We start from the raw sequence: 27,534 nt of genomic DNA, 5'->3' as shown, positions 1-27,534 counted from the left end.
GTTTTTCCATGCTCCAATATGCTTTATAGTTCCTTATCCACTGTATAAAAGTAAAGCATTAGGGACTCATTAGGCAAGCAATAATGAATGACCAGTTCCGGGGCAGTAGAGATGCAATCCCTGCATTGGATGACGAGGTTGAACTCTTAAGGTCTGTTTCAATGTTAACATTCCTTGTTTAAGTCCATGCTCATTTCCCGTTCTTACCAGGTATGTCATAAGGAGGTAGCTTAAGAACAAAGATTCCCCCAGAAGCACATGGTAAGGCAAACAGGGCCTCCCCATCACTGCTAAGCCAGGCTGTTGAGGCGGTGGAATTAGGAGATATTCCAGGTACTGCTGGAATTAATTGATAGTTGCAAGGATCTGTGAAATCAACTTTTCCAATGTCAGTGAATATTGACTGCATCTGACTTTCAACTACCAACTCCTGTTGAGTAATTAAAAAGAAAAATCTATTAAATCAAAATAACCAGCATTTTGCTCAGTTCCTCTCTATTGCTAAAAAAGTTTTTAAAGTAAAAAACTATAAACTGTCAAGCTTAAGAAAACCATTCTTTTTAATGAAAACTAATTCTCAACTTAAAATGTATGCCTGATCATTTCAAGTGGTAGCTATCAAAGTATGCTTGGTGAGGGATAATGAGAATCCATATTTCCTTCAATTCCAAAAGATATCGCTCCAGCACTAAATTTGTGACACCCAGAGTAATTTGGGAAATAAAACATACTGCACTTAGCCAACTTACACTCCTATACATCCGGGAGGGGTGTGGTAAAAGTAACCTGTGCACTGTTTGATTGGTTAACATCAAGATTATCACATGATTCTGAGTCTCAGAGACATAAACCCCTCCAGGTAAAACACTGCAATTTTGGAATTTTAGGCGAACGGCATTATTCAACAGATTTATGTCCAGTGACTCCTCCATCAGCTCCAATGTATCTCCAGAGGTCTTCCTGTTGAAAAAGAGACATTTGTTTGAAAAGTTTATGCTTTTCTTTCTCACTGACTGTTGCACTGAAATATATGAGAACAGTGTCCAAGTGAATTCACCAAATTTGAAAATTTTGGATAAACAGATTTGGACCACTTTTGCACTCCAAATCACATTATGTACATTTATAAAAAACAGCATAATAAAATTCAAATTTCATTGTGATTCTGTTACATAGAGACATTTCCAAACTTGATAGGTCATTTATTTAGGATAATATTTTATGCAATTAAACTCTACTATAATAAAAATTAACACCATACCCCGGCCATTGCTTGTAGTGGAATGTGGTCTCCATATATACTACAGCATCGAACAAAACTAACCTTAATAATTGCGGTTATGTCCTGCTTCTATTACTTCTTAACCTGCGATTGCATGCGTGCGCACACATATACACACACAGAGCCTGTGTGCACACACACACAAATAGCAATTTTATACATGCGCTTACATGTATGTGCAAAAATATTACTAAAATAAATATTTTAACAATATAAAAATACCTTTGCAAATTGAACATATCAGGGTTAGTTTCTATACTGATAAGCTATTCTAACTTTTTCTATTACTCCTCAAAAGGAGCTTGTTTTTTTCTTTTCCCCCACCCTTCCCAAAAGGAGCTTGTTTATTAATTCCAGTTGAGGAGCAAGGAGCCACTGGCAGCCACAGATCTCACCGCTGCACAGGGTTTTTAGAACTTCAGCCATAAAAACAGGCAGAATATTCCTTGATCATATTAGTGGTACCCGTCCATTTTCTTATGCAAATTGTGATACAATCCTGACCAACTGCTCAGAATTCATCTCCACGTGGTTCACAGGTGCCACCGCCAGAGTATTTCTTTTTAACAAGGTAGTGAACCTGCAGTACAATGAAGCTCAAGATTGGGTCATGGTCACTGGCCGCCACATGGTTTGAGATGTGAGCTGAAAAACTGCAATAGCAAACTGGGATGGATCTATGAGTTTGCCACCAAAGACAGCCAGCATTACAAGGAAGGCCATGTGATCCTGGAACGTGCTCTAGTTCAAGATTGAGGGTTCTGAGGAGTATGTACTATTTGATAACTGTTTTTTGTTTTTTTGTTTTTTTTTTTTTGAGACAAGGTCTCACTCTGTCAGGCTGGGGTGCAGTGGTACAATCATAGCTCACTACAGCCTCAAACTCCTGGGCTCAGGCAATCCTCCCACCTTAACCTTCTGAGCACCTGGGACTACAGGCGTGCACCACCACACCTGGCTAATTTTTGTATTTTTTAGTAGAGATGGGGTTTCACCATGTTGGCCAGGCTGATCTTGAACTCCTGACCTCAAGTGATCCACCTGCCTCAGCCTCCCAAAGGGCTGGGATTACAGACTATCTGATAACTCTTGAAGAAAAAGAGATAAATTCATCTTTTCTCAGGTCTCCTTCGCTGAAAATAATACCTACTTAAATACACCGTCACCTTAGCGTCAGAGTCATGAATGGCAGAACAAGAGGTTGTGCGAATCTAAGATGGAACCTTTTTTTTTTTTTAAGTTATGTATTTTCCATCCAATAGCAGTGTATATAGAGAATATTATGCAGATGCTGTTAATTTTTTCCCCTCTGTTTACATCTTGAGGCAGAAAAGTCTATCTGCAGCTACATGGTAGGCTATGTACGAAAAAATTTGGGCTATTGGAGTGGAAAAGTGGAAATTTTGAAAGGAAAGTATGTCAGAAGTATAGTTTTTTTAAACTCACGGGCTTCGTTTTAAACTTCCTTTTTTTTTTTTTTTGAGACGGAGTCTCGCTCTCTTGCCCAGGCTGGAGTGCAGTGGCGCGATCTCAGCTCACTGCAAGCTCTGCCTCCTGGGTTCACGCCATTCTCCTGCCTCAGCCTCCCGAGTAGCTGGGACTACAGGCGCCCGCCACCACGCCTGGCTAATTTTTTGTATTTTTAGTAGAGATGGGGTTTCACCGTGTTAGCCAGGATGGTCTCGATCTCCTGACCTCGTGATTCGCCCACCTTGGCCTCCCAATAAACTTTTTTTTAAAAAACCCAGTTATTTCATTGATTTGCTAGCATCAGAGAAGAGCTCCAAATCTGTGCCCAGTGCTAAAGGCTCAGTGTTAGCATGGCTTGTGCTGGCCAGTGTGCCATTTTCTTGCTAGAAATGAACTGTAGCACTACAGCCCATTCTTCCTTGTCAGTCTTGACACAAAGATGTCACCATTTCTAATTATTTGTCACTACATAATTGGTGTTGATAGGAAACTTTTTCTGAAATGGGGCAGACTGCTGTCTTTTTCCATGTAACTTAAGCATAGTAATATAAATAAAGTAGTAATTGGAAAAAAAAATTAAAAAGGAGCTTGTTATTAACAATGATGGTAAGTTCTGTGAGTGTAGCGATAGCCCCTATGTTCTTACAGCCCAAATATTAATACTGTTCCTCTAGGGAAAGTACGTGCATATACACTTGGATGTCCTTAGATCCAGCAAAGTGCCTAGGACAGAGCTAGCATTCAATAAATGCTTTTGATAAAATGCACGCAAACTCAAAAAATAAAAAAAACTTTATTCAAACTCAAGTTGCAACAGAGGAGATAAAGCATTTTGCCCAAGGCCATTAGGTCTGACTTTAAATTCAGATTTAACCCTCCATCCAATGTCTACCTGACTCAGCACAGAAGCTGTCATGTTATTTTAACAAGGATATTTCTTACTTTTGATTTCTAAGTATTTGTCATCTTTAAAAATCACTAGTACATATTTACTTGTCTATGTCCTTGACTCAGTAGGTATGATGTGTCAAAGCCTGTTGCTTTCCTCTTCCCGACCCTGCTCCTTCTCTTCCATCTCTACGATTAAACTAGTACCCTCTTTGTGATCTACTGCAGGTTTATCCTTAGTACCTCTTCCTCAGCAGCACCAGCTGATACTTAATGATAGTCAAAGGACGCGGCTCTACTTCTTGCTGGGGTCACATCTTTCCTAGAATGATGAAATGACTCTTTGTTGCAGAACAAACCAAGATTAAAAATTTAACCAATTAGTTTTATTTTTCTTCTTTTTAAATTTTTATTTTTTTAAAGGTGGGGTCTCACTATGCTGCCCAGGCTGGTCTTGAACTTCTGGGTTCAAGTGATCCTCCCGCCTCAGCCTCCCAAAGTGCTGTGATTACAGACGTGAGCCACCCCCCCAGCTAGTTTATTTTTCTTGACTTCTAGCTCCTAGTTTTATTGAATTTGCTTCTCTCAAGTAAATATATTCTTATATTTTATTAAAATTATTCTAGGCTGGGCGCGGTGGTTCAGGCCTATAACCCCAGCACTTTGGGAGGCCAAGGAGGGTGGATCACGAGGTCAGGGGATCGAGACCATCCTGGCTAACACAGTGAAACCCCATCTCTACTAAAAACAAAAAAATTAGCCAGTCGTGGTGGTGGGCGCCTATAGTCCCAGCTACTTGGGAGGCTGAGGCAGGAGAACCACTTGAACCCGGGAGACAGAGCTTGCAGAGAGCTGAGATCGCGCCACTGCACTCCAGCCTGGGTGACAAAGTAAGACTCGGTTAAAAAAAAAAAAATTATTCTGACTATGTCTTTTTCCAAGCATCTCATCATCTCAAATTCCCTTCATTTTAATTAACTTCCTTTTTTCAAGTAGTTTCTAAAGTTTTTTTCCTCTCCCTCCATTTTTTGAGACAGGGTCTTGCTCTGTCACCCATGCTGGAGTGCAGTGACACCATCTTGACTCACTACAACCTCCACCTACCAGGTTCAAGTGATCCTCCTACCTCAGCCTCCCAAGTAGCTGGGACTATGGGCTCACACCACCATGTTCAGCTATTTTTCAAATGTTTTATATAGGGCCCTACTACGTTGTTCAGACTGGTCTTGAACTTCTGGGCTCAAGTGATCTTCCTGCCTCAGCCTCCCAAAAGTGAGCCATCACACCAGGCCTTTTTTCCTTCCTTTTCAGTGAATGTTCCCTTGACTAATGACAGGAGAAATCTTACCTGAAAAGTATCCCACCACAAATTCTTCTTTTACTGAAACTCAGCCTTTATTCCCAGAACTGTCATCTTTGACATATCTAACTATTTTGGTTGCTTTTGATTCAGTCGACTTATCTTACCCATAACTGAGGAGAAAAAATATCTATGTTATGAATAAATCCAGGCTTTTCTTTTCATAGAGCTAAAAGAGTTTTCTGTTTGTTTTTTGAGACTGAGTCTCGCTCTGTCGCCCAGGCTGGAGTGCAGTGGTGCGATCTTGGCTCACTGCAACCTCCACCTCCTGGGTTCAAGCAATTCTCCGACCTCAGCCTCCTGAGTAGCTGGGATCACAGGCGCCCGCCATCACACCCGGCTAATTTTTGTATTTTTTGTAGAGACAGGGTTTCACCATGTTGGCCAGGCTGGTCTTGAACTCCTGACCTCAAGTGATCCACCCACCTCGGCCTCCCAAAGTGCTGGGATTACAGGTGTTAGCCACCATGCATGGCCCTCTTACTTGATCTCTTAGCAGCATTCCACATACTTGACCTTGCCTTCCTTTTTAAACAGTCTCTTCTCATGAATCCTATGATACTACTCTTTCCCAGGTTTCCTCCCACATTCCTGTCCATTTCTTCCCCTTCTCCTTGACCTGACCCCTATATGCTAGATTTCCTCAAACCTTGATCCTGAATCATCTTCTCTCACTGTACACTTTCTCCCAAGGCACATCTTATCTACTCCCAAGGATGTAAGTACCTTTTCAGCGTTGATGATTTCCCAGAGCTACTTTGCTTCTGGTAACTCATGACATCAGCACAATTTTCTGGATCCTCAACTTCATCTCTGAATAATCCCTTCGCTTTCCTGCCTTATGGTTAAAGTTGGATCCTGAATCTCCCGTGAGGACAGTGACCCAAGTTTTCCCTACTATGCCCTTTGCAGTGGGGCCTCAAGGAGAACATACAGATGTCCTTGTTCCCCACTGGCATTCTAGGCCACTGTTCCTCCTCTGCTACCTGAATCACTCAGCTCTGAAGCTCACGGAATCAGATACCACCTGCCACCCATGCTCACTGCAGTTGATTTTAGCTCTTGGCCCACTGTCACTCTCTCCCACACTACTCTTGCCATAATTGTTAATGATTGCAGTATCAGGGCCAGGTATGGTGGCTCATGCCTACAATCCCAGCATTTTGGGAGGTCAAGACAGGAGGATTTCTTCAGCCCAAGAGTACAAGATCAGCCTGGGCAACATAGCAAAACTCTATATCTACAAAATAAAAAAATTAGCCAGGCATGGTGATGCCTGCCTGTAAGCCATTTGGGAGGCTGAGATGGGAGGATCGATTGAGCCTAGGAATTCAGGCTGCAGTAGGCCATGACTGTGCTACTGTACTCCAGCCTGGGTGACAGAGTGAAACTCTGACTCTAAAAAAACAAACAAACAAATGAACAAACAATATCCAGTTATCCTAATACTCCACCTTCTCAGTTTCCCAAATTCCTTTCCTTTAGTGATTGCTCTCAACTGCATGTACTAGGTCATTCCCAACCGTACATAGATATATTAGTATATTTTCTCTATGTTCCTCCCTTGCTCTCCAACTACCATGTGATTTCTCTGCTTCCCTTACAGCAATATACCTTGAAAGGGCTGTTCTATACTCATAACTCCTCTGCTCCCTTTCTCTCTTGAACCCACTCCACTGAGGCTTTTGTATGACTACTGCAGCAATTCCTGACCAGGTCACCAATGACCTCCATGATCCAAAGGCCAGTTTTCATTTCTCATCTTGCCTGGCTTAAATGCAACACTGTCAGTTTTTCACTCTCCTCCTCCTTGAAATATTTCCTTTAGCTTCTGGGATGCCACGTTCTTTGTTCAACTCTTACTTCAGTTACTCCTTCTTGGGCTCCTTTGCTGGTTCCTCATTTTTCTAAATGTTGTTGTGTCCCAGGGTTTAGTCCCAGACCGCTCTACTCAAGTGGGGGCGATTCTTCCTCACTCACCAGGATATTAAGCAATATCTAGAGATATTTTTGGTTACTGTAACTGGGGTAGAAGTGATCGTATAGATGTGCTATTGGTAGGCAGAGGGTAGAGGCCGGGAATGCTGTTTAACAACCTATCACATATAGGACAGCCCCCCACAATGAAGACTTAGCTGACAATAATAGTGCAGAAGGTGAAAAATCCTAACTTATTCTCACTTTCTAGGTGATCTTATTCAGTAGAACAGCTTTACGCACCATCTAATGCCAACAATTTCACAATCTGTATCTTCAGCCCGACTTCTCCACTCAACTCCTGACTACTGTCTCAGCACTCACTTGGATATCTAACAGGCATTTCAGACTACAACTGTCCAAAACAGAACTCCTGGACTCACTGAACCTGAAGAAAACAAACAAAAGTACCTGCTTCACCTATACTTTTTTCCATCTCAATGACATCTCCCTAACTTCCAATTGCTCAAGCCAAAAATCTAGGGCTCACCTCTGACTCTTTTCTTTCTGTATACTCCCCATCCAATGCAATAGTAATTCTAACAAATCCACCTTGAAAACATATCCACAATCAGAACATTTCTCACTGCCTCTGTCACTACCACCCTGATCTAAGCCACTATGTCTGAATTGTGGCACCAGCCTCCTAACTGGTCTCCCCACACCCACCCTTTCCCCCACCACACTCTATTCTCAAGACGGCAGTCAAAGCAATCCTTTAGAAACTCAGATCTTAGATCATGTCATCCTCCACTTAAATCTTCCACAGCTTCTTCTCATCTTACTCAGAGCAAAAGCTGAAGCTTAAAATAACCAACAAAGCCCTGATCTGGCCTTAAGCTATCTCTTTCTTATTATTCTACCCTTTGTTCACTCAGCTGCAGACTCCTGGCTCCTTTCCACTCTTTGAACACAACAAGCTCCAGCTTCAGGGTTCTTTGCACTTACTATTCCTTTTTCTTGGAGGGCTCCACCTGAAATATTCATTCCCCAGATATCCTTTCTTCTGCTCAAATGTCAACTTATCAACTTACCCCTGGCTTTTGCCCAACCACCCTACATAAAACATTAACTGCCACAGGTATTCCTCTTCCCTCTTACACTGTTCCCCTTTCCCTATTCCATTTATCAACTGACAAACTGTCAGAGGCATGTGAACTTGAACGATTCCATCTTTTTTTTTTTTTTTTTTTTGAGACGGAGTCTCGCTCTGTCGCCCAGGCTGGAGTGCAGTGGCCGGATCTCAGCTCACTGCAAGCTCCGCCTCCCGGGTTCACGGCATTCCCCTGCCTCAGCCTCCCGAGTAGCTGGGACTACAGGTGCCCGCCACCTCGCCCGGCTAGAACGACTCCATCTTGAATAGGAGTTGGGTAAAATGAGACTGAAACCTACTGGGATGCATTCCCGGACACTTAAGGCATTCTAAGTCACAGGATGAGATTAGGAGGTCGGCACAAAATACAGGTCATAAAGACCTTGCCGATAAAACAGGATGCAATAAAGGAGCAAGCCAAAACCCATCAAAACCAAAATGGTGACAAGCGTGACCTCTGGTCGCCCTCACTGCTACACTCCCACCAAGGCCATGACAGTTTACAAATGCCATGGCAACATCAGGAAGTTACCCTGTATGGTTTAAAAAGTGGAGGCATGAATAATCCATCCCTGTTTAGCATATCTTCAAGAAATAACCATAAAAATGGGCAACCAGCAGCCCTTGGGGCTACTCTGTCTATGGGGTAGCCATTCTTTTATTTATTTACTTTTTTTTTGAGATGGAGTTTCGTTCTTGTTGCCCAAGCTGGAGTGCAATGGTGCAATCTCAGCTCACTGCACCCTCCACCTCCTCGGGTCAAGCTGTTCTCCTGCCTCAACCTCTCAATTAGCTGGGATTACAGGCATGTGCCATCACGCCCAGCTAATTTTATATTTTTAGTAGAGACAGGGTTTCACCATGTTGGTCAGGCTGGTCTTGAACTCCTGACCTCTCAAACTCCTGACCTCAGGTGATCCACCTGCCTCGGCCTCCTAAAGTACTGGGATTACAGGCGTGAGCCACCACACCTGGCCTCCTTTACTTTCTTAATAAACTTGCTTTCACTTTGTACTGCGGACTTGCCCTGAATTCTTTCTTGTGTGAGATCTAAGAACCCTCCCTTGGGGTCTGGATCGGCACCCTTTTCCTGTAACAAAACTACATGTACTTGGGTTTTTTTTGGTTATTGTTGTTGTTGCCTATCTTCCTCCATCAGAGTAGGGACTTTGTTTTGTTCCCTGCTATATCCCTATTCCCTAAAAATGGACTGAAATATATTAGGCAAGCACATTTTCTTTATTTCTTCTTGTTTTTGTAAAAGAGATGGGGTCTTACCCTGTTTCCCAAGCTGGAGTGCAGTGGCATGATCAGATCTTCCCGCCTCCGCCTCCTGAGTGGTCAAGATGAAAGGCACACGCCACCCCGTCTGGCTTATTTTTAAAAAATCAGGCCAGACATGGTGGCTCACGCCTGTAATCCCAGCAAGTTGGGAGGCTGAGAATGGGGCACTGCTTGAGTCCGGCAGTCCAAGACCAGCCTGGGCAACAAGGCAAAACCCCATCTCTATAAAAACAAATAGAAAAATCAGCTGGGCATGGTGGTGCATACCTGTCATTCCAGCTACTTGGGAGGCCGAGGTGGGAGGGTCACTTGAACCCAGGAGGCGGAGACTGCAGTGAGCCATGATTGCACCACTGCACTCCAGCCTGGACAATGGAGCCACCAGACTGTCTCTCAAAAAGAAAAAAAAAAAACAGAAAGAAAAAAGAAAAAAAATTTTTTGTAGAAATGGGGTCTTGAACTCCTGGCCTCAAGAGATCCTCCCACCTCAGCCCCCCAAAGTGCTGGGATTACAGATGTGAGCCACTGTGCCCAGCCAAAATATTTAATTAAATGAAATTTGTATCTCTAACATAAAGTCTCTCTTTTGAGCCTTAGACCTGTAAATTTCAATGCCTGCTTGACATTTCCAAAGGGCTGCTCCCCAGGTACTTCAAATTTACTATGTCCAATAGCGTTATTCATATCTTTCCAAAAGCCATCTTCTATGTATCTCTGTAAATGGCAACCCCTCCCCATTCACATCTGGTTAGTCACATGAGACACCAGGGAGCTGTCCTTGTTCTCTCCTTTTCTTTTACCATCCCTTACCCCATATTCAATCCACCACCAAGTCCTAGTGAATCTAACTTCCAAAGGTATCTTAAATCCATCTACTTTTCTATTTCTAGTCATTCCCACAATTGAACCACCAGCAACCCTTACTTGGGCCATCATAAAAGCAAACTTTTTTTTGCATTATACCCACCTAATCCAAATCCAATTTCCACAAAGTAGACTGAGATCTTATAAAAATATATTTTAAAAACTTTAGATTCAGGGGTACATATGCAGGTTTGTTACATGAGTATATTGTGTATATATTCCTATATACATGAGGTTTGGGCTTCTAATGATCCTGCCGCCCAAGTTGTGAACACAGTAACTGATAGGTTTTCCAACCTCTGCTCCCTCCTCTCCTTTTGGAATCCCCAGTGTTAACTGTTCCCATCCAAAAATGCAATTTTGATGTTAGTAACTCTTTAAAAACCTATTCAATTATTACTCAATGTACTTAGGATAAAATTCAAAAATGCTTAAAAATGGCCTAAGGGTCCCTCATGGTCCGAGTCCTGCCTACCTCTCCAGCCTCAGTATCTCACATCACTTTCTGTTTTACCCACTGCACTTAAGCCACAGATCTTTGGTCAGTTCCAAACCTGCCACATTCTTTCTACTTTGTGACCTTTGCATATGGTGATCCTACTTGCTGGACTCCTCTCTGTCCACTCCCCATGCCTGGCTAACCTCGTGTCCTTTAGATCTCAGGGTAACTGTGAAAGCCTTTCCCTGTCCCACTAATTACATTTGGTCCTCTCATTAGCCTCTCGTAACCCCTATATTTTTCCTCTAGAGCAAGTTTTCCTCCACAAAATTTCCCCATGAAAAGTGAGTCCACAACTATTCTGACATTGCTACAACGTCTTGCATGATGAAGATGGCAGTTTTGTTCATTTCGTCCTGGTACCTAGCACAATGCCTGACATATTGAAGCTCGAACATATTTGTACAATGAAGGAAGCTGTAAAGCACTATAAAAACATAATGGGTTCATATTTAAAACCAGTCTTATGGGCTTTATCCCCCTAAGCTACATTCCCTCTGCTTTTGGTGTTGCTTGGTGTGTGTGTGTGTTGGTGGGGGGGGGAGGGTAAACTCTTCTAGAACTCTGAGTCTCAGTTTTCCCGATTCTGATACGAACTGAAAAAAAAAACTTTCTCTTTCCCTAAGTGTCAATTACCGCTTCTAGAATAGCACTTTGGGAACAGCAGCGAAAATGGAAAATTTATACACCAAACCCTACCTTCCAGGGGAGTTTGGCGAACCACAGCACTTACCAATGAATGAACCTGTTTCTGGTTACGGAGAACAACTTGCCACTCTCCACATAGTAAAAGCCTCCCGCGCTCTCACTGTATTTTACGGCGCCAGCCACGGCATTTGCAGTCCCTGCAAAATGAACATGGTCAGCCTGCACACGCGTCTTCTGAGAAATGACAGGGACTAAGGGACCTGACAAAGCAGAGGGTGACAGACTGACAACCCATACAAAGAAAAGAGGAAAACGTCGGACATCAAGGAATCTCTGATCCCGGGGCTGGAGGCATGTGGACTCAGGAGGATGAACCCAGGAGTCAGAGACCCTAGGACCTATGAGAGGAGCCCGAGGGGACAGATCGGATCGCGCCCTCCCTGGCCACTTCCGTACCAATGCTGCAGACTGTGAATTCCCGAAAGTGCCTCGGCCTTTCGCGCTCAGCGCCGCTTAGCTCCACGAAGCTCCGTTCCAGGGCTCCCGCCGCCGCCATCTTCCCGCCGTCGCCGCGATGCCCGACGGGACAAAGGCAGGGCCGCGCGGCTACCGTCACTTCCGGGGGCGGGGCGGGCGGAGCTGCGGACGGGTGAAGCATCCCGGGAGCAGAAAGGGGGCTCCGGCCCTTCGTTGCGGGGCTTCCACCGGGAGAATGAGGATGGGCAGCGAGGAATCTAGAAGAGAAGGGGGCAGGGGAGGCCGACTGTATCTGCTGGAATCTTCGAGTGGCCGGCTGGAACGCCTCCGGAGGGCAGTGCCCTCTTCTCAGCGGCCGCGGGGCAGGGGGCGGGGCCGGGTTTGTTTCTGTTTCTAAAACGCGGGGCTGAGTCTCCCAGGAGGGGCGAGGTCCGGAGAGGCCCGGCCTTTGGGCCTCCTCTGCCGGATCCCGGGTTTTTGGTCACCTCTCCCTCGGTTAGGGTGTCCGTCTGTAAATCTTTGCCGATCCTCCCTTCGCTCTTCAGTGGCGACACTTGGGATGGCGGGGTGAGGAAGGGGTAGTGAGGGAAAGGCCTTTGGTTTTGGTCTTTTTTACCCCCAAAAGACTGTAGTCGTTTATTTCTGTATAATGAAACGTAATGTGGTAAACCTTGATGCTGCCACCTGCTGAGGTTACCTGAGTGCTACTCACTTGGATACGTGAAAAGAATTTGCCATTCATTCCAACCGTGATCTGGCACTTGGCTGTCAATGCAATAAGGGCCCATAGTGGATGTTTAGAAGATATTGTGGGAGTAGATGTTCAAAATAGGGGAAAATGCTAATCTCCAGCAGGGAAGGTTTTGTTCCTTAGTGATAGCCAACGCTTGTTGGTCACTTCTATTACCAGTGACCACAGCCATTGCCTGTCATTCTCCGTTTCATTTATCTGGTTCCGACCATCATTTCCTACCTTTCCACTTCACTCCCTCTGGGACACCAACTTTGGCAGTGCAGCCCATCATTCTACCTGAAATCCATTGTTATACAAGCTCTTCACTGTCCCTCACTTCTTTGGAGTTTCTTCCTTATCCTGAATACCATTAAATTACTTCATTGCCTAACTCTTTATCGGTAAAAACAACTTCGATTACATTCAAATCTGTAGCTGAACATGCCTAAAGAAAACTATACACCAAGGTAGGGTGTGGTGGCTCATGTCTGTAATCCCAGCACTTTGGGAAGCCAAGACGTGGGATCACTTGAGGTCAGGAGTTCGAGACCAGCCTGGCCAACATGGTGAAACCCGGCCTCTACCAAAAATAGAAAAATTAGCGGGGCGCAGTGGCTCACGCCTGTAATCCTAGCACTCTGGGAGGCAGAGGTGGGCGGATCAGGAGGTAAGGAGTTCCAGACCAGCCTGGCCAACATGGTGAAACAGTAAGATAACAAAAAATTAGCCAGGCATGGTGGTGCGCGCGCCTGTAATCCCAGCTACTCGGGAGGCTGAGGCAGGAGAATCACTCGAACCCGGGAGGCGGAGGTTGCAGTGAGCCGAGATTGCGCCATTGCACTCCAGCCTCGGTGACAAAGCAAGACTCAGTCTCAAAAAAAAAAAAAAAGAAAGGAAAAAAATTAGCGGGGGCATGATGGTGCGTGCATGTAAACTGCTTGGGAAGCTGAGGCAGGAGAATCACTTGAACCTGGGAGGCGGAGGTTGCAGTGAGCCGAGATCGCGCTGTTGCACTCCAGCCTGGGCAACAACAGCTAAACTCCATCTCAAAAAAAAAGAAAGAAAACAGAAAACTATACACCCATACTGACATGCCTCTCTCTAACTCCATCAGGACCATGTACCTTGAGTGGACCTATCATGCTGCCTGGCAAACACATTGTATTTGCCTTCTCCATTTACTGTTCTAAATGAGTGTTTCATAACTCGCGTAACCTCCACTGCCTCCTTCATCATCCTGACTCTCAACTTGCTTCTTCGTTTAGAAAATTAAAGCAATCAGAGGCTGAGATGGAAGGATGGCTTGAGGCCAGGAGTTCAAGACAAGCCTGGGCAACACACCCCCATCTCTAATAATTTTTTTTTTTTTAATTAGCCAGGCATAGTGGTGTCCGTCTGTAGTCCCAGCTATAGGAAGATTTCTTGAGCCCAGGAGTTGGAGGATACAGTGAGCTACCATCCTGCCACTGTGCTCCAGCATGGCCAGAAAGAGACCCATCTGAAAAGAAGGAAGGAGGAAGGGAGGACTTCCTCTACAATGACATCTCCCCACCTACCAGCATCTGTAGCCACATATTTTGCCTTCCCTTCCTGTTACTATAAATTAAACTGTCTCTGAGCTTATGCTGAGACAACCTTTCTACTTCCCTAGAACAGCTGCTCAAGGACATCATTCCAGCAATTAAATTATTTCCATTTTCAATTTTTCTCCCTTTTTACTTAGTACTGTATGTACTAAGCATACAAACATTCCCTCAACCTCCACTCTCTGCAGCTACTACTCCATGTCTCTTCTCCTCTCACCCACAGCAAAACTCGAGTGTTCTAATTCCTTCTCGCTCATTCTCTTATTTTTATTTATATATTTATTTATTTATTGAGATGGAATTTTGCTCTTGTTGCCCAGGCTGGAGTGCAATGGCATGATCTCGGCTCACTGCAACCTCTGCCTCCTGGGTTCAAGCAATTCTCCTGCCTCAGCCTCCCAAGTAGCTGGGATTACAGGTGTGTGCCACCCAGCCTGGGTAATTTTTTTGTATTTTTAGTAGAGACAGGGTTTCACCATGTTGGTCAGACTGGTCTCGAACTCCTTACCTCAAGGGATCCACCTGCCTCGGCCTCCCAAAGTGGTGGGATTACAGGCGTAAGCCACTGTGTCTGGCCTCATTCTCTCTTAAATCCATGTTTTTCAGGCTTTTGCTCCTACTGCCTTGCTGAAACTGCTTTTTTCCAGGTTATCAATGACATCCACATTACCTATCTAATACTAAACTTCTTTTTCCTCTTTTTTGACACAGAATCTTGCTCTGTTACCCAGGCTGGGGTGCAGTGGTGCGATCCCAGCTCATTGCAGCCTCAAACTCCTGGGCTCAGATGATCCTCTTGCCTCAGCCTCTCGAGTAGCTGGGACCACAGGCTTGTGCCACCATGCCCTGCCACATTTTTTATTCTTTATTTTTTGTAGAGACAGTTTCCTGTGTTGCCCGGGCTGGTCTCAAACTCCAGGCATCAAGCGATCCTCCTGCCTCTGCCTCCCAAAGTGCTGGGATTACAGGCGTGAGCCACAGCGCCTGGACTGAACTGTTATTTCTAAGCTTATTTGACTACTTGTAGAATTTGACCAATTGCTTGCTCCTTCCTTGTGGAAACACATTCTTCATGTGGCATCAAGGACACCACTCTCTTGATTCTACCTATTTCACTAACTGCTCCTTTTCGGACTCCTTTCCTAGATGCTCCTCTTTTCCCCAACCTCTTGATGTTGGAGTGGGCAGACTTCAATTCTTGGTCCTTTCCATCTACAAACACTCCCCTGAGAATCTCATCCAGTCTTCTGCCTTTAAATACCACATTGCTGTATGCCAATCATCCCCAGTCTAAGCTTCTCCCCTGAAGTGCAGGTTTATATATTCAACTGCCTATTCTGTATCTTATATTTAACATGTCTGAAACTGAAGTCCTAACCTCTCTCCCCACACTTACTTTCCCCATCTCAGTTACCAGCACTGTTCCAGTTGCTCAGCCACCTGAGTAGCTGGGAATACAGGTGCTTGCCACCACGCCCAGCTAATTTTTTTGTATGTTTAGTAGAGGTAAGGTTTCACAGTGTTGGCCAGGATGGTCTCAATCTCCTGACCTCGTGATCCTCCTGCCTCGGACTCCCAAAGTGCTGGGATTACAGGTGTGAGCCACCACGCCTGGCCATACTTCAACTGTTATGATTTATGAATTCATGGGGTTATCTAAGTTATAACTGCTCATGACACTGATGCACCACAGTGGACAGAACTCTTCTGAAGACTGATTATTTCCATATTCATATCTAGAGGTCAGACCTCTTTTGCTGAGTTCTCAGCCTTTATATTCAGCTGCCTCCGTGATGCCCCTTGGATTTCCCATGGACATCTCAAACTCAACATATCCAAAGTGTTACCCCTCTCTATATACTCTCACTATATACTCTCACATGTAGTCTGTATCTGTGTGGACATCACCACTGTGGCCCAGCCTAGAAATCTAGTAATTACCCTGGACTTTTCTCTTTTAATCCCAACACCCAAATCTCATATATCCATATGGCAAAAGTAAGATGGCCACAAATTCTTTGACATTGTTCCCATCCAGAAGTGTAACCTTCTTTGTCCCCTCCCCTTAAATCTAGAGAGTTCTGTAACTGCTATAAGCAATAGAATACAGCAAAAGTGACGCTGTGCCAGCCTCTCTTAAGAGAGTCTACATCTCTCTTGGAATACTGGCTACAGGGGAAGCAAGCTGCTATGTAAGAAATTCAGCTACCCTGGGGCCATCCTAGAGAGATTGCAGGGAGAGACCACACACAGAGACTCTAATGCTACTTGAAGTGAGAGATGCTTGGTAAGTCCCCAGGTCCCAGATATTTTGTAGCGCAGAGATGAGTCATCACCACTGAGCCCTGTCCAAATTGCATATTAATGAGCTAAATACATGATTACTATTTAATTTTAATTTTATTTATTTATTTATTTATTTTGAGACAGAATCTCACTCTGTCGCCCAGGCTGGAGTGCAGTGGTGCAATCTTGGCTCACTGCAACCTCCAGCTCCTGGGTTCAAGTAAAGACGAGGTTTTACCATGTTGGCCAGGCTGGTCTTGAACTCCTAACCTCAAGTAATCCACCTGTCTCAGCCTCCCAAAGTGCAAGTGCTAGGAGTGTGCAGAAACATTTTTTTCTCAGAAAAAAATGTTAAATTGATGAGGCATCTTTCAGTTTTATAGGAATCTAGGAATTACGTTTTTTGACAGTGAACACTTTTTAGTGTTAGATCACTGTCTTATCTCCAACATCCATCAGAATTCTGGGAACTTCACGTTACCTAATAAATGTTTGAGGAATAATTAAATGAATGAAGAAGTGCGTATATGCATTTTTAGAAAACTCAAATACCCTTTGAACTATTAATGTTCTGGGGGGATGGTTATAACATAAATTGAATCGTATTGCCATCTAGTGGTTAGGTAGTGACTTCGTTTAGAAACAAAATGCAGAATGCTACCAATATTGTGCAGCAAGTTTTATTTAAATACTTTTTTATTTTCAGATGGAGTCTTGCTCTGTTGCTCACACTGGAGTGAAGTGGCACGATCTCTGCTCACACCAAGCCTCCCAAAGTGCTGGGATTCCCACAGGCATGAGCCACGGCGCCCGGACTTTTTCTTTTCTTTTTTTTCTTTTCTTTCTTTTCTTTCTTTCTCTCTCTCTCTCTTTCTGTCTTTCTCTCTCTCTCTCTTTCTCTCTTCCTTCCTTCCTTTCCTTCCTTCCTTCCTTCCTCTTTCTCTCTCTCTCTCTTCTTTCTGACTGAGTCTCACTCTGTTGCCCAGGCTAGAGTGCAGTGGGGCATGATCTCGGTTCACTGCAACCTCTGCCTCCCGAGTTCAAGCGATTCTCCTGCCTCAGCCTCCCAAGTACTTGGGATTACAGGCACCCGACACCACGCCCAGCTAATTGTTGTATTTTTAGTAGAAACAGGGTTTCACCATCTTGGCCAGGCTGGTCTCGAACTCCTGACCTTGTGATCCACCTGCCGCGGCCTCCCAAAATGCTGGGATTACAGGTGTGAGCCACTGCGCCCGGCTGAACAATACTGTTCATTGAACTTTAAGCAGATTTTCATAACCAACTTGATAACTACTCCTTAAAAGAAGAATTTGGTGGTTTAAACAAGTGTGGGAAATGATGATAAAGTTAAACATATTTCTTTATTGAAGAACTTTTCAAAGACATTAATATAATAGCTTTGTGAAGTTCCAAGAAGGCCTTATGCGTGATATGCTTTCCAGACTTTTGACCTACAGAATATTCTTTTTTTTTTTTTTTTTTGAGACGGAGTCTGGCTCTGCCGCCCAGGCTGGAGTGCAGTGGCCGGATCTCAGCTCACTGCAAGCTCCGCCTCCCGGGTTCACGCCATTCTCCTGCCTCAGCCTCCCGAGTAGCTGGGACTACAGGCGCCCGCCACCTCGCCCGGCTAATTTTTTTGTATTTTTTAGTAGAGACGGGGTTTCACTGTGTTAGCCAGGATGGTCTCGATCTCCTGACCTCGTGATCCGCCCGTCTCGGCCTCCCAAAGTGCTGGGATTACAGGCTTGAGCCACCGCGCCCGGCCGGGAATATTCTTTTCAAGGAGCAACTCACTGGACCATTGTTCTTTGAGAATATATTTTGGAAAACATGGCTTTACTGTCATTTTGCCCACATGTTAAAAATATCAGCTGGGCACCGTGGCTCACACCTATAATCCCAGCATTTTGGGAGGCTGAAGCAGGAGGATTGGTTGAGCCCAGGAGTTTGAGACCACCCTCCGCAACACAGTGAGACACCATCTCTACAAAAAAAAAAAAAAAAAATTATGCAAGTGTGGTAGTGTGCACCTATGGTTTCAGCTACTTGGGAGGCTTGGGCAGGAGGATCCCTTAAGCCCAGAAGTTAGAGGTTATAATGACCTATGACTGTGCCACTGCATTCCAGCCTGGGTGACAGAGTGAGACTCTGTTTCTAAAAAAAAAAAAAAAAAAAAGCAGAATTGTGGAATAAATGAAGTATGTCAGTGACTTCTCAATTCCCTTTTCAATATTCTTTCTACCCACTTAGAAAACCACCATGACTTTAGACTCCAGGGCCTTTGAGGGGCCCTGAAAGCCCAGGGCTCCCACCTAGACTTGACCCTCCTGTGCTTTGGACTTATTCTTGGGAACTATACACCCTGGGTTGTTTTCACCTTTCAGGTAATATTTTCTATAAATTTCTCTTTTTTAACTTTTTTTTTTTTTTTTTGAGACAGGGTCTCACTCTGTCGCCCAGGCTGGAGTGCAGTGGCCTGATCTCCGCTCACTGCAACTTCCGCCTCCCAGATTCAAGTGATTCTCCTGCCTCATCCTCCCAAGTAGTTGGGACTACAGGCATGCACCACCACGCCCAGCTAACTTTTGTGTTTTTAGTAGAGACAGGGTTTCACCATGTTGGCCAGGCTGGTCTCAAACTCTTGACCTCAGGTGATCCTCCCATCTCAGCCTCCCAAAGTGTTGGAATTACAGGCGTGAGCCACCATGCCCGGCCTTTAAAAATTTTTTAAAAATTTTTTGAGATAGAGTCTCACTCTGTCACCCAGGCTGGAGTGCAGGGTGCAATCTTGGCTCATTGCAACTTCCACCTCCCAGGTTCAAGCAATTCTCATGCCTCAGCCTCCTAGTAGCTGGGATTTCAGGCATGTGCCTGTAACAACATTTTTGTATTCTTAGTGGAGATGGGGTTTCGCCATGTTGGCCAGGCTGGTCTCGGACTCCTGGCTTCCAGTGATCCGCCCGCCTTGGCCTCCCAAAGTGCTGGGATTACAGGCGTGAGCCACTGTGCCCGGCCAATTTTCTGTAAATTTCAATTATGATTCATTATGCAATTAGTTAAATGTTACTTCTATGTCTTTGTAGCAGCTTACATGTAATTTAATTCACAAAATCAAAACAAACCCTTGCTAGGCTGGGTGAAGTGGTTCACACCTGTAATCCCAGCAGTTTGGGAGGCTGAGGCGACAGATCACTTGAGGTCAGGAGTTCAAGACCAGCCTAGCCAACATGGTGAAACCCCATTTCTACTAAAAATATTAAAAAAATTAGCCAGATGTGGTGGCATGCACCTGTAATGCCAGCTACTAGGGAGGCTGAGGCAGGAGAATCACTTGAACCTGGGTGGTGGAGGTTGCAGTGGTGCCATAGTGAGCCGAGGTGGCACCACTGCACTTCAGCCTGGGTGACAAAGCAAGACTCTATCTAAAAAAAAAAAAAAAAAAAAAAAAATCCTCACTTAAGCCATATGTTCTGAGTTTTACTTCTGAAAATATGAATGTCTTACCTATTAAAACTAGCTCTGGTATGACTGGAAATGAGTTGACATTATAGTAATTCACACTGAAGTGCTGATGACTATAAAAGCTTCGTAAATTGCCTTTCCCAGAGCGAAGGCATAGCAACATACACTACCTTAACTGATAGGGCATTTCCCCTCTTCCTTCTCTTGCTAATCAGTTGTGGGAGTCCTTTTCTACTGCCTCAGCATCATTTTCAACAGAGTGATTCAGACAGCTATCAGCTGACTGGAATTGGCATGTGATCTATATACTCCACTTACCATCTTATTCAAAGAGATTAAACTCTGGTGGTGGAATTGGAGGCATCAACAAAGAACCAGATGTGCAGGTAGCCTCAGTAGGGGCAGTTAAGTTCGTCTCAGTAAAATATGATTAATATTAGTCCTTTTTTTTTTTTTTTTCCTTTTTTGAGATGGAGACTAAGTCCATCTTTTTGAGATGGAGTCTGTCGCTTAGGCTGGAGTGAGATGGCGCCATCTCCACTCATGGCAACCTCTGTCTTCTGGGTTCAAGCAATTCTCCTGCCTCAGCCTCCCGAGTAGCTAGGATTACAGGTGCCCGCCACCACACCTGGCTATTTTTTGTATTTTTAGTAGAGATAGAGTTTCACCATGTTGGCCAGGCTGGTCTTGAACTCCTGACCTCAGGTGATCCACCCGCCTTGGCCTCCCAAAGTGCTGGGATTACAGGCGTGAGCCACCATGCCTGGCCAATATTAGTCTTAAAAAACTAATTAGTCTTAAAAAACAAGGTGGGCCAGGCATGGTCTTCCCATGTTAGCCAGGCTGGTCTCGAACTCGAGGTGGGCACATCCCTTGAACCCAGGAGTTTGAGACAAGCCTGAGCAACATGGTGAAACCCCATCTGTACAAAAAGTACAAAAATTAGCCAGGTGTGGTGGTATGTGCCTGTAGTATCAGCTACTCTGGAGGCTGAGGTGGGAGGGAGGATGACCTGAGCCCAGGGAGGTTGAGGCTGCAGTGAGCTAGCTGAGATCATATCACCAGGAAACAGAGACCCTGTTTAAAAAAAAAAAAAAGATCAAGATCAAAAGTTGATCCAGTAAAAAGGGTTATTTGCACGTATAGAGTCCAAAAGTGCTTTTTTTTTTTTTTTTTTTTTTTTTTTTTTTTAGACAGGGTCTTACTGTGTTACCCAGGCTAGAGTGCAGTGGCGTGATCATGGCTCGCTGCAACCTCTGCCTCCCAGGTTCAAGTGATTCTCCTGCCTCAGCCTCCCAAGTAGCTGGGATTACAGGCACGTGCCACCACACCCAGCTCATTGTTTTGTATTTCTAGTAAAGACAGGGTTTTACCATGTTGGCTAGGCTGGTCTTGAACTCCTGACCTCAAATGATCTGCCTGCCTCGGCCTCCCAAAGTGCTAGCATTACAGTTGTGAGCCACTGCGCCTGGCCTCAGAAGTGCTTTTTAATATAAAAGCATACAATACAATTAAGAGGCTAGAGATTCAGATATTTGAGTAGAGATTCTCACCTATATCTAGACCCTCTTGAAGTTGCACCCACTTCAGACCCTCCCTTCTCATTCAGTTCTGTCTTAAAACCTCAGGGCTATCACTTCCTTTGTTACTGCATGATTATGGGCAGTGCCAATCAACATGCTCACGTCTTTATGTCTTTCTCTGCAAAATAATGATGGCAATAAGTATCAGTTGAGAGATTTTTGCAGTCTGTTTCATTCTTTTGTCTTTTCATCTGCTCCTGAGTGTTTTTTTTTTTTTTAAATATCCTTCTCCTGTGCTACCCCTGCAAAGAATAAAAAGCTTCAAATCATAAAAATAGGATGAGTTTTTAGAAGTATCACTCCTTCCTCATTTTGTCTGCCAAGTTTCAATTTGGTGCAGGTGCTGAAAGATGTTTATAGGCAAATAAAATAAGTCACTTCCACATCTCAGAGCAAGGATGCTCAGTGACCCAAGTAGGGCTTAGAACTTTGATGAGAGGCTCCAGTTTGAGGTCAGAGGCCAAGGCTTTTCCAAACCCCAGACTTTAGTCTTGTTTTGGCTTGCATTTGTCACTGCCCAGATCTTGCAAGAATTTCTGGAAATTAATTTAGTCAAAATGTATGACTACAATCTCAGAGCTGGCAAAGCCTCTATAGGCAGCCACAGGTCCACACCCAGTGATTGTTTATATTTCTCTCGCATCCTTCAGGATCTTGCTTACGCACCAGTTTCTCTTGAGTAAGGGTGTGTGGAGCCAAGTCAGTAACGGTAATATTCCTTGTCTGCCTCCTTTGGCTGGTCCTGACGCTGGCCTCGACAATGTCAGGCTCGGGAACTATTTGTTTCTGAATTCCAGCCAAGAAGTCTAACAATTCTCTCCCTTCCTTTCCATTGCCCTCTTCTTCCTTAGTAATGCCAAGTCTGGGATTTCCCTTGTCTAAAGACCACAGGGGCAAGGAAATGAACTTTCTTGGGATACCACAGACCACTTAACAGAAAATGTGCTCTTTGTTTTCATTCAAATGCCTTTTCCTTAAATGATATTTCTTTTATTTATTTGTTTATTTATTTATTTATTTATTTTTGAGACAGAGTCTTGCTCTGTCACCTAGGCTAGAGTGCAGTGGCATGATCTCAGCTTACTGCAATCTCTGCCTCCCAGGTTCAAGCGATTCTCCTGCCTCAGCCTCCCGAGTAGCTGGGATTACAGGCGTCCACCACCACGCCTGGCTAATTTTTGTATTTTTAGTAGAGGCGGGGTTTTGCCATGTTGGCCAGGCTGGTCTCCAACTCCTGACCTCAGGTGATCCCCCCCACCTCGGCCTCCCAAAATGCTGGGATTATAGGCGTGAACCACTATGCCCAGACTCCTTAAAGGATGTTTCTACGGTTTCCTCAGATCTATCTGCACTAACTACTTGATTTTTCCTAGGTGCCTGTCAGAAGACTAAAAGGAGGCATTGGAATTCTGAATTTTCTGATTAGAAAGCAGTAGCTCACTGTAATCCCAGCACTTTGGGAGGCTGAGGTGGGTGGATCATTTGAGGTCAGGAGTTCGAGACCAGCCTGGCCAAAATGGTGAAACCCCGTCTCTACTAAAAATACAAAAAATAGCCGGGTGTGGTGGCGGGCACCTGTAATCCCAGCTACTTGGGAGGCTGAGGCAGGAGAATCTCTTGAATCTGGGAGATGGAGGTTGCAGTGAGCCAAGATCATGCCACTGTACTCCAGCCTAGGTGACAGAGTGAGACTCTGACTCAAAAAAAAAAAAAAAAAAAAGACCAGGTGTGGTGGCTCACCCCCGTAATCCCAGCACTTTGAGAGGCCGAGGCAGGTGGATCACAAGGTTAGGAGTTCAAGACAAGCCTGACCAACATGGCGAAACCCAGTCTCTACTAAAAATACCAAAATTAGCCAGGCGTGGTGGCGTGTGCCTGTAATCCTAGCTACTTAAGAAGCTGAGGCAGAAGAATCACTTGAACCCGGGAGGCGGAGGTTGCAATGAGCGGAGATCACGTCACTGCACTCCAGCCTGGGCGATAGAGTAAGACTCTGTCTCAAAAAAGAAAAAAAAAAAGAAAGGAGTACCTCAAAAAGAAAAAGTAATTTGCCCAGGCATTTAGTCAGGCAATTCTATTAGTTGTGTCTGAATCCATTCTTTAAACATTTAAAAATGCTTTTAGCTCCTAGCAACCATATCCAAAACAAAGGAAGCAAACCTTGTGTTTACCTACAGGAAATAGAAAGATGAAGGTCTGGTTGTTGATCACTGATTCCACTATAAGCCAGAAAATTTTACTTCATCTGGCCAAAGCCAGGGACAGTTCAGTAGGGATTGCTGTCGACACAAATAGGGGTTCCAGTTCCCACTGTTAACTAACCACTTGGCCTTGGCAAGTCACTTCATTTCTCTGGGCCTCAGTTTCTTCATCTGTAAAATGAGGCAGCTGGGCTTCATGATCTCTTAGGTTTCCTAGTTCACACCTAGGAAAATGCTAAGATAAAGGTATAGGTTTAAACATCTTTAAAAAGTCAGAAAAACATCTATAACGTTTTAAAAGAACCATCTCTAGTGGATAAAAATACGTGTACAGTACAGTTTGACTTAGCAATTTCACTCAGTTTTATCCTAAGGAAACAATCGCAGATATGCTTCAAGATACAAGGATTGGCCAGGAGTGGTGGCTCATGCCTGTAGTCCCAACACTTTGGGAGGCTGAGGCAGGCAGATCACCTGAGGTCAGGAGTTTGAGACTAGGCTGGCCAACATGGTGAAACCCCGTCTGTACTAAAAATACAAAAAAAATTAGCCAGGCATGGTAGCACGCACCTGTGATCCCAGCTACTCGGGAGGCTGAGGCAGGAGAATTGCTTAAACATGGGAGGTGGAGGTTGCAGTGAGCTGAAATCATGCCACTGCACTCCAGCCTGGGCAACAGAGCGAGACTGTGTCTCACAAACAACAAACAAGGATGACTGTCACAGTGTTTGCTTTTTTACCCCCCAAAATAAATGTTTTAGAATAGGCTTAGATTTACAAAGAAATTGTAAAGATAGTACAGAGAGTTCCTGTATACTCCATCTATTCTTTCTCCCCAGTTCCCCTATTGTTAAGTTTATGTTAGTATTGTCAGAGGCGTTTGAACCAGAGCAACTCCATTTTGAGTGAGGGCTGGAAAAATGAGGCCAGGACTTGCTGAGCTTCATTCTCAGAAAGTTAGGCATTTCTAGCCTCTATATGTTTACTGCTAAGGGGACAAATTAATAATGCTTACTAAACAGACCCAGACTTGGGAGTGTCCTGATATCTGGAGAACAAAGGCATTCCTAATTTTGCTTTAAAGATAATAATATTGATTTTTGAAAAATATAGTAATTAAAAAAATTAATCCTTTATCACAAACCCTTGTAACAGAGCTCATCTCCCCATATATACAAGCTTTGTACCTAGGGTGGATGCGTTCATCCTCTTTTGCAAATGTTCTACTCTGTCTATGGAGTCGCTGTCCTTTTACCACTTTACTTTCTTAATGAAGTTGCTTTCACTTTGCACTGCGGACTCACCCTGAATTCTCTCTTGTGTGAGATCCAAGAACCCTCTCTTGGGATCTGGATCGGGACCCCCTTCCTATCTGTAACAGTATGAAACACTGGTCACAACTAATGAACCAATACATATAGATATATTTTGTTTGTTTGTTTGAGACGGAGTCTCGCTCTGTCGCCCAGGCTGGAGTACAGTGGCCTGATCTCGGCTCACTGCAATCTCCACCTCCCCGATTCAAGCAATTCTCCTGCCTCAGTCTCCGTAGTAGCTGGGACTACAGAAGCCTGCCACCACACCTGGCTAGTTTTTGTGTTTTTAGTAGAGATGGGGTTTCACCATTTTGGCCAGGCTGGTCTTGAATTCTTGACCTCAAGTGATCTGCCCACCTCAGCCTCCCAAGGTGCTGGGATTACAGGCACCAGCCACTATGCCCAGACTAATAAACCAATATTGATACATTATTATTAACTAAAATCCATACTTTTTTTTTTTTTTTTTCCAATTTTAAGAGACAAGGTCTCATTCTGTCACTCAGACTGGAGTGCAGTGGCATGATCATAGCTCACTGCAGCCTCAATCTCCCAGGCTCAAGTGATCCTCCCGCCTCAGCCTCCCGGGTAGCTGGGACCACAGGTGCGTGCCACCATACATGGCTAATTTTTAAATGTTTTGTAGAGATGGAATCTCTCTATGTTGCCCAAGCTAGTCAGGAATTCCCCTTGACAGTTTTGAGAAGTACTGAACAAGTATTTTGTAAAATGTCTTTTGTCTGATTTTTCTTTTAAAAAATCATTATTAGATTAGGGTTATGAGAGGAAGACCACAGAGGTAAAGTGCCATTCTTGTCCCAGCACGGCAGGGGTACATGCTGTCTACATGATTTTTCACTGATTATGTTAAGCTTAGTCACTTAGCTGAGGTGGTATTTGCCAGATTTCACTGTGCTTTTTTTTTTTTTTAGGATGAGTCTCACTCACTCTGTCGCTCAGGCTGGAATGCAATGGTGCGATCTCAAGCTCACTGCAACCTCTGCTTCCTGGGTTCAAGCAATTCTTCTGCCTCAACCTCCTGAGTAGCTGGGATTAAAAGCATGCACCACTATACCTGGCTAATTTTTGTATTTTTAGTAGAGACGGGATTTCACCATGTTGGCCAGGCTGGTCTCGAACTCCTGACCTTGTGATCCGCCTACCTCGGCTTCCCAAAGTGCTGGGATTACAGGCGTGAGCCACCGCGCCCAGCCTCACTGTGCTATTTTTTTAAATAAGAAAAGTTCTCAAACAAACTAGAGGTCAATATAGGACTTTAAACTCCATGGGGGCAAGATCTTTGCCTGCTTTACTCACTACTGTGTACCCAGTGCTGAGCACAGTTCTGACACATAGTGTTAATTAGAATTTGTTGAATGAAGGTCAGGCGTGGAGGCTCACGCCTGTAATCCTAGCACTTTAAGAGGCCGAGGCGGGTGGATCACCTGAGGTTAGGAGTTCGAGACCAGTTGGCCAACATGGTGAAACCCCGTCTCTACTAAAAGTACAAAAATTAGCTGGGCGTGGTGGTGCATGCCTGTAATCCTGGCTACTTGGGAGAATGAGGCAGGAGAATCGCTTGAACCTAGGAGTTCAAGTTGCAGTGAGCTGAGATTGTGCCGCTGAACTCCAGCCTGTGCCACAGAGCAAGACTCGTCTCAAAAAAAAAAAAAAAAAAGAATTTGTTGAATGAAAAAGAGGGGAGTTAAATAAATTAACTTCTCCAATATGATAGAATACTGGCAATTATCATCAACATTTGATGATGTGAAAAAATGTAAAGTATTTGTTCTTCAGTGAATAAAACAATTACGAAACAATTTCTGTACATTCAGTTTTCTGTGAAGTGTGTTTGTGTGTGCAGAAAAATAACTAGAAGAATGTTGTCAACATGTTAACAGTGGTCATTGGTTATTGCTGGGTGGGAGGGGAATGGGGATTTTTATTTTCTTCCTTGTTCTATATTTTTAAAAATTGTCACAATAAAAAGGAATTGCTTTTTGAATCAGAAAAAAGGAAGAAAAATGGAGAAAAGTTTTAACCTTCAAAAAGATTTCCGAGCAAGGAAAACAGATATTCCAATACAATATCCAGCAACCATGTTATGTAGCGATGTATTAGTATCTGTGAAGGAACTGAAATCACTGGTGCAGTGCAGAGAGGGTGGTGTCCTCAAAATTCTGCAGTTTCTAGGAAACAGGGTACACTAGGCACCATCTGTTTCTGATTTAGAGCATTAGAGTTGCAAGATCATGAGCTGTATCTTTGTTACTCTCATAACAAATTGTTTAAAGTTAAAAAAAAAAAAAGAGTAAAGAACAAAACCAAATGCACAGAATGCCAGAGTGAATGGCATTATTGTATCATTTGCTTTCTCTTCCCAGGGGCTTTGCATTTGAAAAACACATGTTGTGGTGTTTCTATGATTATCTTTCCACTTCCTGTGTTGTATCTCCTTACTGTAAATATCCTTTTGCATAGTCATGCTTTTTTTCCCCTTGCGTCTTACGTGTTTGTCTTTC

At 44.2% G+C, this 27,534-nt stretch overlaps 1 protein-coding gene and 1 pseudogene across 1 annotated transcript in view; one reads left to right on the top strand and one right to left on the bottom strand.

The window, feature by feature from the left end:
- NUP160 (nucleoporin 160) overlaps positions 1 to 12,146 on the bottom strand; it is a 73,863-nt gene extending 61,717 nt beyond the window's left edge. Inside the window, exons 1-4 of the mRNA XM_033204279.1 lie at positions 11,822 to 12,146; positions 11,451 to 11,562; positions 750 to 960; positions 208 to 430 (exon numbers count right to left, since the gene is read on the bottom strand). Of these exons, the coding sequence (XP_033060170.1) occupies positions 208 to 430; positions 750 to 960; positions 11,451 to 11,562; positions 11,822 to 12,023 (748 nt within the window). The 5' untranslated portion in view covers positions 12,024 to 12,146. The remainder of the gene's footprint in view (positions 1 to 207; positions 431 to 749; positions 961 to 11,450; positions 11,563 to 11,821) is intronic.
- Positions 1,341 to 3,966, top strand: LOC117080489 (annotated as a pseudogene).
- Positions 12,147 to 27,534: the final 15,388 nt, after the last annotated feature.

Source organism: Trachypithecus francoisi, unplaced genomic scaffold (genome assembly GCF_009764315.1).
Source record: "Trachypithecus francoisi isolate TF-2019V2 unplaced genomic scaffold, Tfra_2.0 Lachesis_group8, whole genome shotgun sequence".
Lineage (NCBI taxonomy): Eukaryota > Metazoa > Chordata > Mammalia > Primates > Cercopithecidae > Trachypithecus > Trachypithecus francoisi.
Note: the sequence above shows the minus strand (reverse complement) of the source record. Positions and strands in the feature narration are given on the sequence as shown.